General features: G+C 44.7%; 1 protein-coding gene across 1 annotated transcript in view; it reads right to left on the bottom strand.

The window, feature by feature from the left end:
• LOC124803171 (putative inorganic phosphate cotransporter) overlaps positions 1 to 11,893 on the bottom strand; it is a 127,277-nt gene extending 115,384 nt beyond the window's left edge. The window contains exons 1-3 of the mRNA XM_047264354.1: positions 11,761 to 11,893; positions 8,519 to 8,715; positions 3,011 to 3,247 (exon numbers count right to left, since the gene is read on the bottom strand). Coding sequence (XP_047120310.1) covers positions 3,011 to 3,247; positions 8,519 to 8,715; positions 11,761 to 11,893 — 567 coding nt within the window. The remainder of the gene's footprint in view (positions 1 to 3,010; positions 3,248 to 8,518; positions 8,716 to 11,760) is intronic.
• Positions 11,894 to 12,176: the final 283 nt, after the last annotated feature.

Raw genomic sequence — 12,176 nt, 5'->3', positions numbered from 1 at the left:
TGGGCAGTAAAATAACTGACGATTGCCGAAGTATAGAGGATATAAAATGTAGAATGGCATGACAAGCAAATCGTTTCTGTAAAAGAGAAATTTGTTAATATCGAATATATATTTAAATGTTTGGAAGTCTTCTAAGAAAGCATTTGTCTGTACTGTAGACTTGTATGGAAGTGATTCATAGACAATAAGCAATTTAGAGAGAATAACATCCTTCGAAATGTGGTGCTACAGAAGAATGCTGAAGATTAGATGTGTAGATTGCTTAACTAATGAGAAAGTACTGAATATGAATGGGGAAAATAGGAATCGTGGCACAACCTGACTAAAAGAAGTGGTCGGCTAATGCGAGAAATACTGAGTTGACGAGGAATTGTCAGCCCGACAGCGCTGAACTTCGGTGATCTGACGGAAACGGGTGTTCCCATTGTGGCAAGACCGTTGGCGCTTTGCACCAAGTGTGGGTACAATGGTCGGACTATAATCGTCTACAAGTTTATCTTAACTGGAAAGTTACTCATTAATGGCACTCTAGCAGCGGATGACAACCACTGTCACTCTCTCTCTCTCTCTCTCTCTCTCTCTCTCTCTCTCTCTCTCTCACACACACACACACACAAACATTCTGTCAGCTTATGGTGTTAGAATGCTATTGAAATTCTGAATACATGTTTACTTTGAATTGTCAGCTATCACTGGCTAGCTTGCTTACTATTTAAATTAAATTAAACACGCATTTTGTACACTCACATAAAGATAATAGAAACAATTTAGATACGGTAATTTCATTGTGACACTTAATTTGAGGGTCCGTTGTGCCTTGCACCAAGTAGGGTAAAGATGGCAACACCGGGGTACACGCTGATGTCTGTTTCGTTATAATGGTCAGTAAAATATTGGGCCGCAATTGCTTGTTTCCTTTAATGGCTAGTGAAATAATGGATCATGTTGATTAGTTCTAAATGTGTGTGTGTGTGTGTGTGTGTGTTCTTTTGACTAAGCTGTTTGCTGTGAAGTCAGCAAGGTCTCAGAGAAGTCGAAACATGACGATACTAGGTGTGAATGTTGATGGTTAAAATTAGTTAGTTGCATTCACAAAATATAGATTTGTCGATATTTGTTTCATGGCAAACTACACCTTAGCTTATGTTTCAGACAGGATGTTCGAGATTAGATGGATCAGCTGGTTGTGGTTGAAATGAAGTCCCACTACGGAAGAATTTCTTGTAACTCATGGCGTATACACTATTTGAACGAAAATAAACGGGAAATGATTACTGGATATTAAAACGGGGTGTGTGTCCACACGTCGCCCTTATGACGGTTTGAACGCTGCTGGGAACACTTTCAATGAGGTGTCTGAATGTCTGTGGGGGAATGGCAGCCAATTCTTCCTCCGGAGCCCAAAGAAGAGAAGGGAGTGATCTGAGACACTAGGTTCTCTATCGAAGATCACTTTCTAAATAATCCCAGAGGTGTTCCACGGGGTTTAGGTTAGGACTTTTGGCAGGCCAGTCCATTTCAGGAATGTCCTTGACCACTAATCATTGCATCACCTAAGTCGCTTCAGGCAAATGCCGGATGTCCTCTGAAAGGGCACGGCCGACTTCCCTCTCCGTCGTTCCTTAATCCGATGGGACTGATAACCTCACTGTTTGGTCGCGTCCTGCAAAACAAGCAATTAGCCGATCAAGCACTGCCTCACAGATGCCGCTTCATGATTGATTGTTGTTGTTGTCCTCAGTCCTGAGACTGGTTTGATACAGCTCTCCATGCTACTCTATCCTGTGCAAGCTTCTTCATCTCCCAGTACTTACTGCAACATACATCCTTCTGAATTTGCTTGGTGTATTCATCTCTTGGTCTCCCTCTACGATTTTTACCCTCCACGCTGCCCTCCAATGCTAAATTTGTGATCCCTTGATGCCTCAGAACATGTCCTACCAACCGGTCCCATCTTCTTGTCAAGTTGTGCCACAAACTCCTCTTCTCCCCAATTCTATTCAATACCTCCTCACTAGTTATGTGATCTACCCATCTAATCTTCAGCATTCTTCTGTAGCACCACATTTCGAAAACTTCTATTCTCTTCTTGTTCAAACTATTTATCGTCCATGTTTCACTTCCATACATGGCTACACTCCATACAAATACTTTCAGAAACGACTTCCTGACACTTAAATCAATACTCGATGTTAACAAATTTCTCTTCTTCAGAATCGCTTTCCTTGCTATTGCCAGTCTACATTTTATATCCTCTCTACTCGAACCATCATCAGTTATTTTGCTCCCCAAATAGCAAAACTCCTTTACTACTTTAAATGTCTCATTTCCTAATCTAATTCCCTCAGCATCACCCGGCTTAATTCGACTACATTCCATTATCCTCGTTTTGCTTTTGTTGATGTTCATTTTATATCCTCCTTTCAAGACACTGTCCATTCCGTTCAACTGCTCTTCCAAGTCCTTTGCTGTCTCTGACAGAATTACAATGTCATCGGCGAACCTCATAGTTTTTATTTCTTCTCCATGGACTTTAATACCTACTCCGAATTTTTCTTTTGTTTCCTTTACTGCTTGCTCAATATGCAGATTGAATAACATCGGGGACAGGCTACAACCCTCTCTCACTCCCTTCCCAACCGCTGCTTCCCTTTCATGTCCCTCGACTCTTCTAACTGCCATCTGGTTTCTGTACAAATTGTAAATAGCCTTTCGCTCCGTGTAGTTTGCCCCTGCCACCTTTAGAATTTGAAAGAGAGTACGCCAGTCAACATTGCCAAAAGCTTTCTCTAAGTCCACAAATGCTAGAAACGTAGGTTTGCCTTTCCTTAATCTATTTTCTAAGATAAGTCGTAGGGTCAGTATTGCTTCACGTGTTCCAACATTTCTGCGGAATCCAAACTGATCTTCGCCGAGGTTAGGATGCGTTATGATGCTTTCATCGTATCCCAACTGTGCCTCTGCTGCACGCAGTACCCGGTGCTGTTGTTAAGATGAGGCAGACACTCACCCCGCAGATGCCGATGAGCACGCGGGCGGCAATGAGCCATCCGACGCCGGCGTCGGCCGCGAGCGGGCAGAGGAGGGTCAGCACAGCGCCGACCAGCGTCGTGACGCCGACCACGAGCCGCGCGCCCACCACCTCGGCCAGCATCCCTCCAGGGATGTGCGACGCCACCGAGCCGTAGAAGTAGGCCGACAGCAGGTGGCCCTGCACCGACTGCGACCAGTTGTAGCGCGGCCCGTACTGCAACACGGGGCGGCCGAGGGTACAGGACTTACATCTGCTAATGATATTTTCGTGGATGTTAATAAATAGTTTAAAGCCAACTCACTTACATCAAACTTCGAAAAGACTCACTATATGCAATTCAGAACCTGTAAGAGGTTTCCACCCAGCATATGCATAAAATATGAAGAACAGCAGATAGAACAGGTTGACAGTCTTAAATTCCTGGGATTACAACTTGAGAATAAATGCAGTTGGGAGGAGAACACCACAGAACTTCAGAAAAGCCTTAACAAATCTGTATTTGCAATTCGAGTGCTAGCAGACATAGGCGACATAAAAATGAAAAAGCTTGCTTACTTTGCCTACTTTCATTCCATAATGTAATATGGTATAATATTTTGGGATAACTCTTGAAGTCAAACAAAAGTTTTCAGAGTCCAAAAACGTGTAATACGTATTATTTGTGGAGTAAATTCACGGACGTCCTGTAGAAACTTCTTCAAAGAACTGGGTATACTAACTACTGCCTCTCAGTATATTTACTCCTTAATGAAATTTGTCCTAAATAATATATCTCTTTTTCCAACAAACAGCTCAGTTCATACATAACAATACCAGGTACAAAAATGATCTGCACAAGGACTTAAAAGCACTTACTTTAGTTCAAAAAGGGGTCCACTACTCAAGAACACTCATCTTCAATAATTTGCCAGCAAACATAAAAAATTTAGTTACAAATAAAGATCAGTTTAAAAGGAGTCTGAAAGACTTACTAGTGGCCAACTCCTTCTACTCCAGTGACGAATTTTTTAATAGAAACAAATTATGTGTTGTATATAGTCATACTGTTAGGATTGTTATTTTAGCTTAAAAAATTGACATGTTCCACATCCTCGAGGATCTCCTCAGCACGGATCTATGGAACGAAAAACTAATCTAATCTAATCTAAGCGTCTGTTGTCCACAGGCACTCTAGCAGCAGTACGAGACACAGAACATCAATGACAAGGAACAGTTAAAAGAATGGATGCTTTGCAGACGGCAGTCACTGAAACATGGGAAATGTAGCTCTGTACGATAAAATCAAGATCAAGAAATAGTCACTCCAACGGTTTGTGAATCACCACTTTAGAGGTACATATATAATTTATCGTTAAATTTCCTCCACACAATCAGGTCTTCTGGTACGGCAACCGTATCTAGAATATTTGAATTAGAAACAGGCTTGGTTGCAATTTATTCTTTTAATAACAACGCGTTTCGCTTTCGTCAGGCATTTCAGATTATCTTATAATTTTCAATTTACAACGTTTTAAAAACGATGAAACGGTTCCGTGCTAGGCTGAAGCAAGCATCGGATCAGATGAGCATGTAGAGACCTTAATAAAGTGGTACCAGCATTGCACAATAGGACCACACACGAACAAGTGTACCCCTTTAAACGTAACACACAGTGCTGGCGCCGTAACTTCACGGCGGGAGCGCCGAGCGGCAGCACACAGACGAGCAATGGAATGAGGCTTGCATACAAACTACGAGCAGCTTAGCGACAGAAGTGATGACACTTCTGCAGGACCTGACCATCATTTTGCAGGACATTGCTCAAGCACAAACAATGCAAGCTGTTACTGATTTGTTTGACTGATGGGGCTGCAAAGTGCTATACCATCTTCTGCACTCCCATGACTGAAGCCCTCGTAAGTTCAACTCAATTTCTAAACTGAAGGAAACACTTCACGGCGTTTGCTTCAGAACTGCTACAAATAATAGACTGCGCCACTCGAACTGTCAACACAACTGGCACTGTTAATAGTATCCTACGACTTCCACATCGCTGACAACGGGTTATACACAATGCTGGTGACTACTCTGAAGGTCAGTAAAACTTTGAAACACGTATCTATTTTGTACGAGCTGTAAATAAATAGTTTCCACTATTAAAGTTCCAACCTGGCGAGATGGTCAATGATCTGTTCAGTACAGATGCATCGAACTCTAACGGGACTCGGCGAAATGTCGCGAGTAGTCATGACAATGGGCACGGGGCCCTTCATTTGTAGTGTGTGGACAAGTTGAGAATCTGAGTCTCACGGGAGGCGTGCTAGGGTAGTCCGTGCAGTTGCAACCACCAATATGTCCAGATGGCTCAGGGATCAGAGCATCTACCTAGTAAGCAGGAGACGCAGCTTCGAATCGTGTCTGGTACAAATTTTCCACTTTCTCCATTGATTCCAATCAATACCCATTTGCAACTAAGGTCGATGATATGGCGCGCGCCGCTATCCTGCGATCTTGTTTAGAGCGGGCGCTATTATCGATTATAGTTCGCTGTTCTGGTGCGGGTGGCGCTCCGGTGGTGATTTGCTATTACGTCGCAGGCGTGTGTTTGCGCTGGCCGGCGGAAAGCGAGAAGGTAGTCGGTTTCCGGGTATTGCACGGACCGTGAAGTTCGCTCTGCCTGACCTGCGGGTGACTAGCGCTAAGGTTGTTGTGCCTCGCAATATGAGCAGAGTGATCTGGGGCGGAGGCGACTCGCCGCTGTGATGGCCATGCGGTGGTGGTTAATTGGAGTCGGCGAACTTGTTCTGCCTGCCTGGTTGACGTGGAGGTCCGCTGGGGTCCTGTGATACTCTGGCCCGGAGACAAGTAGTTGCTGAATTTTGGAGTCGTCTGCCAGGTTAGCATGTGGGCTCGGTTGGCTCGTCAGAGTTTCCTCTGGAAGCTCCAGCAGCGGTTTCTGAACTTCATTCTGATGTGGGACGGCGTTGTTGGAAGTTTTTGCTGTGTGTGTATGGTACGTTACGATATCTGTTGGTACTAATTTATTTGCTCAACTGGAGTATCTTTTAGATATTCCGATGAGTGGGTCGTTGCTTACCCGGTCTGCTCAGCGTTACCTTTGGTGGTGCCTGTTTGTTCCTTTTTGAAGGAATTCACGTAGGTGGTTCCTGTTACCTGCCCGGAGTTGCGTTCATGTATGGTATATTTGGCATTTGATGTGTTAGGTAAAGTCTGCCTAAGAAAGGTGGTTTTGGACAGTATATGCATAGTGAATTACTGCTGCTTGGTATATGTGGTCTTCTGGGACCTGAACAAGACGATCTCGTCAATTTGGTTTGTGTAACAGCTTTTAGTGGTATGTTCTGTATTTGTAACTCACTGTGCTATTATTAACTTGGTGGAATAGTCGCATTTGGTGTCGTTAAGGAACTTCTAAGACTGTGGTTTGACTATTCGTGTGCGCTTGGCTTTTATTGTTTTGTTTTAAGAATCGAGAATTGTTTATTAATATTTGTGTGTGTTGGCTTCCGGCACTTGCTAAGAGCGCCCGAGTTAACGGCGCCGTGGTTCTCATGTGCTGTCGGGATGTTATATTGTTATTTGAGTTTTGAATTTTATCTTGTGTTGATATTATCTGTCGTGTGTTACACAACCTAACCAAGGTGCGTAAGTGATGGGCAGTTGTGGGAGGCATGTCGGGGAGCTCTCAGCGGTTTATTTCGGGGACCGTTTCTACTGGGAAGGCTCCGAAGTGTTGAGAGCTCGCTCGTCTGTGATTGCATTGGGATTTGCTCTTGCTCTTTGGTTGTATCAAATTATTATTTTGTCATTTATTTATTGGTTGTGTGTTGCGCTTCTTTGATTTTATGGTGCTATGTGCCATTATCTTTCTCAAAGTTTTTTTATATAAATGATTTTAAATTGTAATGCCAAGTTAACTTGTTATTTGATTTTGTCTCTTGGGTAAAATCTAAAAGCACTATTGTAAAAGGTTCTTTGATTTTATGGTGGCAGCAGCCGTTATTGTTTTTAAAGCTCTTTCTTTTAACCATTTTTTAAGTTCTGTAAGTTTTATGAATTTGTTGTTATTTAAAAGAGTTTAGTATTGGCAATTTAATAAATTGTGTACAGAGTCCGCTGTTTCGATATTACTAGGTGGAAATCCTTGAATAGTTGTCCTATAAGAAAACACATTCCAGTCGGTAATTCCCTTGTGTATTGTGGACAAGGAGCTGTGCAGTCTGGTGGTGGCTCCATGCTGGTGTGAGCTGTGTTTAAATGGAATGGACTGAGTCCTCTGATCCAACTAAACTGATCATTGACTGGAAACGGTTATGTTCGGCTACTTGGAGACCGTTCGTGGAGTTCACGTTCCCAAACAACGATGTAATTTTTATGGATGACAATGAGCTATGTCACTGGGCCACAATTTCTCGTGATTGGTTGGAAAAACATTCTGAACAGTTCAAGCGAGTGATCTGGCCACTCATCGAACATACGGGAGATAATCGAGAGGTCACTTGATGAACAAAATCCTGCACTGGCAACACTTTCGCAATTATGGACGGTTATACAACTAGAATGGCTCAAAATTTTTGCAGGGGGCCTCTAACTACTTGTTGAGTCCATGCCACGTCGTGTTGCTGCACTAAAGCGGGAAAGGAGGTCCGACGCGGTACTAGGAGCTCTCCCATGGCTTTTGTCACCTCAGTGTAACGTGTTGTACGTCATGACAATTCAGCACGCAGAATACCAGTTTTCTTTGTGTTGCCACACTTATACATTGAAACAATGCCTGAGTAATTGTACAGTGCTTTCTACACCAGAAATAAGGCGCATAGTGTAACGAAAGTCCCAGACTGTCAGTCTCGCCAGCTAGCGCGTGCTAAGCAAACAGCATGAATGTATTACAGACAGTAGTCTTACACTGTGTTTAAGTCGCAGTGTATTGAGACTGTAGTGCAAGCTCGAGGGAGTTCTCTGATGTTTAATGGGTACTTTTCGTACCCTGACATTGGCCCACACATTCGGGTTACTACGAATACAAACCAGTACGATTATTTCAACGTTCTTGGTGAACACTTGTTGCCGATTCTTTTGCATTTTCGTGATGAGTATCTCACTCCCATCTTAACAAACTACAATAGCCATGTTCACCGGGGTGTATAGGTACATTGTTGCTTTGATGAACACCTGAAAACGTGTCGGAGGGGGCCACTAACGTTAAAAGATGTATATGTAATAGGCACAGAAGTAGCTGAGGGAGTGAAGCTGAGTGCATGTGGTGTCACAGGTCTGAGTGGGTGAGCAACTGCCTACTTGAGGCTGTTGGCAGAGTCTTTGCTGAACAGGGGCATACTAATTGCTAAACGCAACAACCAGGAGTATGAGATATGCAAAGCAAACTCTTCACCTCCTATTTTTATCTATCAACTATCAACTGGTTTGTCAAAATTACCCAGCACCATGGATGATGACTGTTCTTCACCCCACTGGTCTACTTACGTCTGGCAGAGGTGGTTCCAGGTAAGACGTGGTCACATTGTCCTCAGAGAGAGGCGCTAGGACCTCCTCGGCTTCCTCGGTCCTGGAGGGATAGACCATGGCGAGCAGCACCAGGCTGAGGTTGATGCGCAGCATGTAGCTGCACCAGCTCGCCGCGAAGCACTGGATGGCGACGATCAGCCGCGACGGCACCGCGTCTGCACACACACACAGAGTACAACTGGAAAAAATGGAATGAAACGTGCAACAATTTCCAGCCCCAAAACTGAAGTGATTAGGTGTTAAAGCGTGTCTTTCATTCCAGAAACAAACCAGAGGTTACCAGAGCAGCAGAAATTGTTAGCCACCCAGGAATATATAGCCGAAGTTCATCAGCACTGATGATTGAAGGCGCCCTCACAGTTTCTTACAAAAATGTTAAATGGCTTGTTTTTGCAAGTTTCCAGCGATTGTTACGACACTAAAACCGAGGTGCGGTTCCAAGGGGTATGGGGTACAGGGGGAGGGCTGTCGAGCAGGTCGCGAACCGCCCTACAAACATTTTAGTAAAAGCATTTATATGCCGCTGAAAAAAAAATAGTGCACAAGGACAGACGACATCGATTATGATCCAATGACAGCATATGCTACCTGGGGGTAAGTAGATGTACTGATAATGGTTTCAGCAGCGTCCGCCAACAAATAGCTTTGTGGCATAGCTATCAGAGAGCTGGTGATGGTGGTGATGATGGTGTATGTATAGCTCGCTCAACAGTGAGGTCATCAGATCCTGTACTCAACTAAAAGAGAACAATTGTGGTTATTAGATGTTAGAAGCGTGCAAAAATGGAATCCGCAGCCTTCCTGGGACTCTTCTCACTCACACTGTCTCAAAAAGAAGAAAAGACGGGTGCCTCAGGGCAGTGTGTGCGTATAATACATAAACTATAACAACGCAACATCTAAAATAGTGGAACAAGGAGCTGTGCCTACATGATCAATTCAAAAATAAACGATGAAGCGACAACTCTAAGACACATTAAAACCTTCTAACTAAGACACTACTGAGAAGGCGGACATCACATAGAATCTTAAAACACGAACCACATTCGATTCGTCATCACCTAAAATAGAGGGCAGGTCAACTGGTATGTTGGTTGTGGCCCTCATGGCTTGATATAAAACACATTCAGTTAAACAGTGGCCTACAGAAACCTATACACCACAAGCACTGCACACCGGTGGGTCTTTCTGCCGAAGGACGACTCCATGTGTCAGACGACAATGCCCTGTCTGGAGGTGCGTTAAGAGCACTTGCTCCTACCGCAGTGGCAGGAAGAAGGAACGGCAACGTTGTGTCGTGGGTTCCATGGGCCTCAGTTTGTTGTTCTCCAATCCTGACTACTCCTCCTACTGGAGATGCATGACTTTTTGTCTCATTAGCGAGATAACTACATGGACAGGGACAGCACATTCAGAAACTGTAAGTCCCAAACAGGCATCCTTAACTGCTGCATCAGCTTGCCCTGAATGTCCAGGTGCTCTGATACCAAGCAGAATGACGCATCTTTTCCCTGCCTCAGTAAGTGGGAAGATACTTTCCTGCTGTACGCCTGTGATCGGAAGCCTAAAGGGCATTGCAGATGAGGAATTTGGTGGCAGAAAGGCACCGCATCTTCTAAAGTGCCCTCAAGGTCGCATAAAATTGCATCCTGGTCAAGGTACTGTAACATGCTGTACATGATTTGATCCTTTCCTTGGGTAGTCTCCTTGACTAGTGACAGGGCACACCCAAGCTCCCACACGTAAAAGAAGCATTTCTAGTTCTTGGTGTTGGTACAGTTAAAATTCCGACCACCCCTCCCCACCTGTGTCCGAAGGTGGCGCAACGCTGGATCTTGGTTTGCAGTGGCAGGGATCGGACCAAAGTAATCCTCCATTGCACTCTCCATGACTACAGGTGTAGACTGTAGACACCCCTTCTGCAGTACAGTTTCAGGCCATCTGACACATTTAACAGGTATCCTCCGTATGGCTTTCCATACCTTCTTCGAAGAACTAGTGGAACGATCGATCGAGTCCAGAAACACCACTTGCCAAGACCTCTTCTTGTTATCCCTGACTGTCCGTCGTGCCTTTGCCCTTGCGATTCAGAAGTCTGCGAGGTTCATAGTCGAAGGTTGACATTTAAACCGTCGCAAGGCCTTGCATCTCTTCCTGATGGCGGGGTGACACTCATCGTTCCACCATGGGATATGGTACTTCCGAAGTTGGTCTGAAGACTTGGGTATAAACGCTTCAGCGACATGGTGGATCACATTAGTAATATGATCTACCCAGTCCTCGGCACTATCTCGTGTTTAAAAAACAGCTAATTGAGTGTCCAGTGTCCAGTTTGCTCTGCTAAGTCTCCAATGTAGAGGTTTCCTTTCAGGGTCAGCTCTATCTGAAAGCTGGATCCAGATAGGGAAGTGGTCAATGGAATGTAGGTCAGTGACCACTTCCCAGTGTGCAGCATCGACAAGAGCAGGAGAACAGAAAGCGAGGTCTATGGCTGAGAACGACCCCATGGCAGTGCTAAAGTGTGTGCTACTACCAGCGTTAAGACGGCATAACTGCTCTGACAAAATAAGGCTTTCGACAACCCGACCCCTGGGGCACCTTGATGGAGATCCATAGAGTACATTTTGTGCATTAAAATCTCCCACAGGAAGCAAGGGTGGAGAGAGTTGTGAAATCAGGTCAGAAAGATTCGCTCTATCCAACTTTCGTTGAGCGGCAGACACACACTACAGATGATAACAGCAAATGGAATGTGCTCCATGACAGCAACTGTCTGAATAGCTGTTCTGAGAGAGACAAAACTGGAGTGGTAGATGTCATTCGCAAAGATAGCCACTCCACCCTAAGCCCTCTCTCCACTGAGGTCACCTTTCCAATGAGGGCTGTGTCTCGTGATCGTAGGGGCATCACTACACGCTTCCTGTAGACACAGACAGAGAGGTCCCTCCTGTGCTTACAGTTTCAGCTCCTCCATATGTGTTCTGTACCCCTTCATGTTCCGTTGAAGCACAGGAGCCATTTATCTGGGAGATTTATGTTTTCCACTTGCCCCTCTGCGTGTAGGACATCCCGCTGCAGAAGGAGGAGAACTAAGTGGACTCAATCGAAACAGAGTTCTAAGTCCATGGCCTAGTCATCATCCTCTGCTTGTTCCTGGATCTGTCAAGCCACCTGCTTCGGTTCTGCCTTCTTGAAAATACACTTAATCTTAATTTTCTCCTTCATATTCGACGACATGTTGGTAGGCTGTGCCAACCCAGTGTACAGCATTTGCCCTGCCAAAGTAGCATCAGCAGCAGAAGCAGGAGCAGTGGTCACCTTTGGAGTTTGCATGAGGACAGCAATAGTTCCGTCTGAACTGTCGCTGCCACCGATGCTCTCCCAAGAGTATTTCTTGGTGACGTCTAGGTGGAAACACTTAGTCGCGGGTTCCTTCGCGAGTACTGCAGTAAACGAAGTGGAGAACGTTGGGGTTGAAGGGATTTGTACATCTTCGGTTGAGCATAATATACACACTTTAGTCACCTTTAATTCCAGGATTTTGTTTTCTTCCTTATGCGCTATACGCTCTCTGCTCCAAGCTTGATGTGGACATGAACAATTGACACGTCAGGAG

The sequence above is a fragment of the Schistocerca piceifrons genome, chromosome 6, assembly GCF_021461385.2.
Source record: "Schistocerca piceifrons isolate TAMUIC-IGC-003096 chromosome 6, iqSchPice1.1, whole genome shotgun sequence".
NCBI lineage: Eukaryota > Metazoa > Arthropoda > Insecta > Orthoptera > Acrididae > Schistocerca > Schistocerca piceifrons.
The sequence above is the reverse complement of the archived record's forward strand: the minus strand, read 5'-3'. Positions and strand labels throughout refer to the sequence as shown.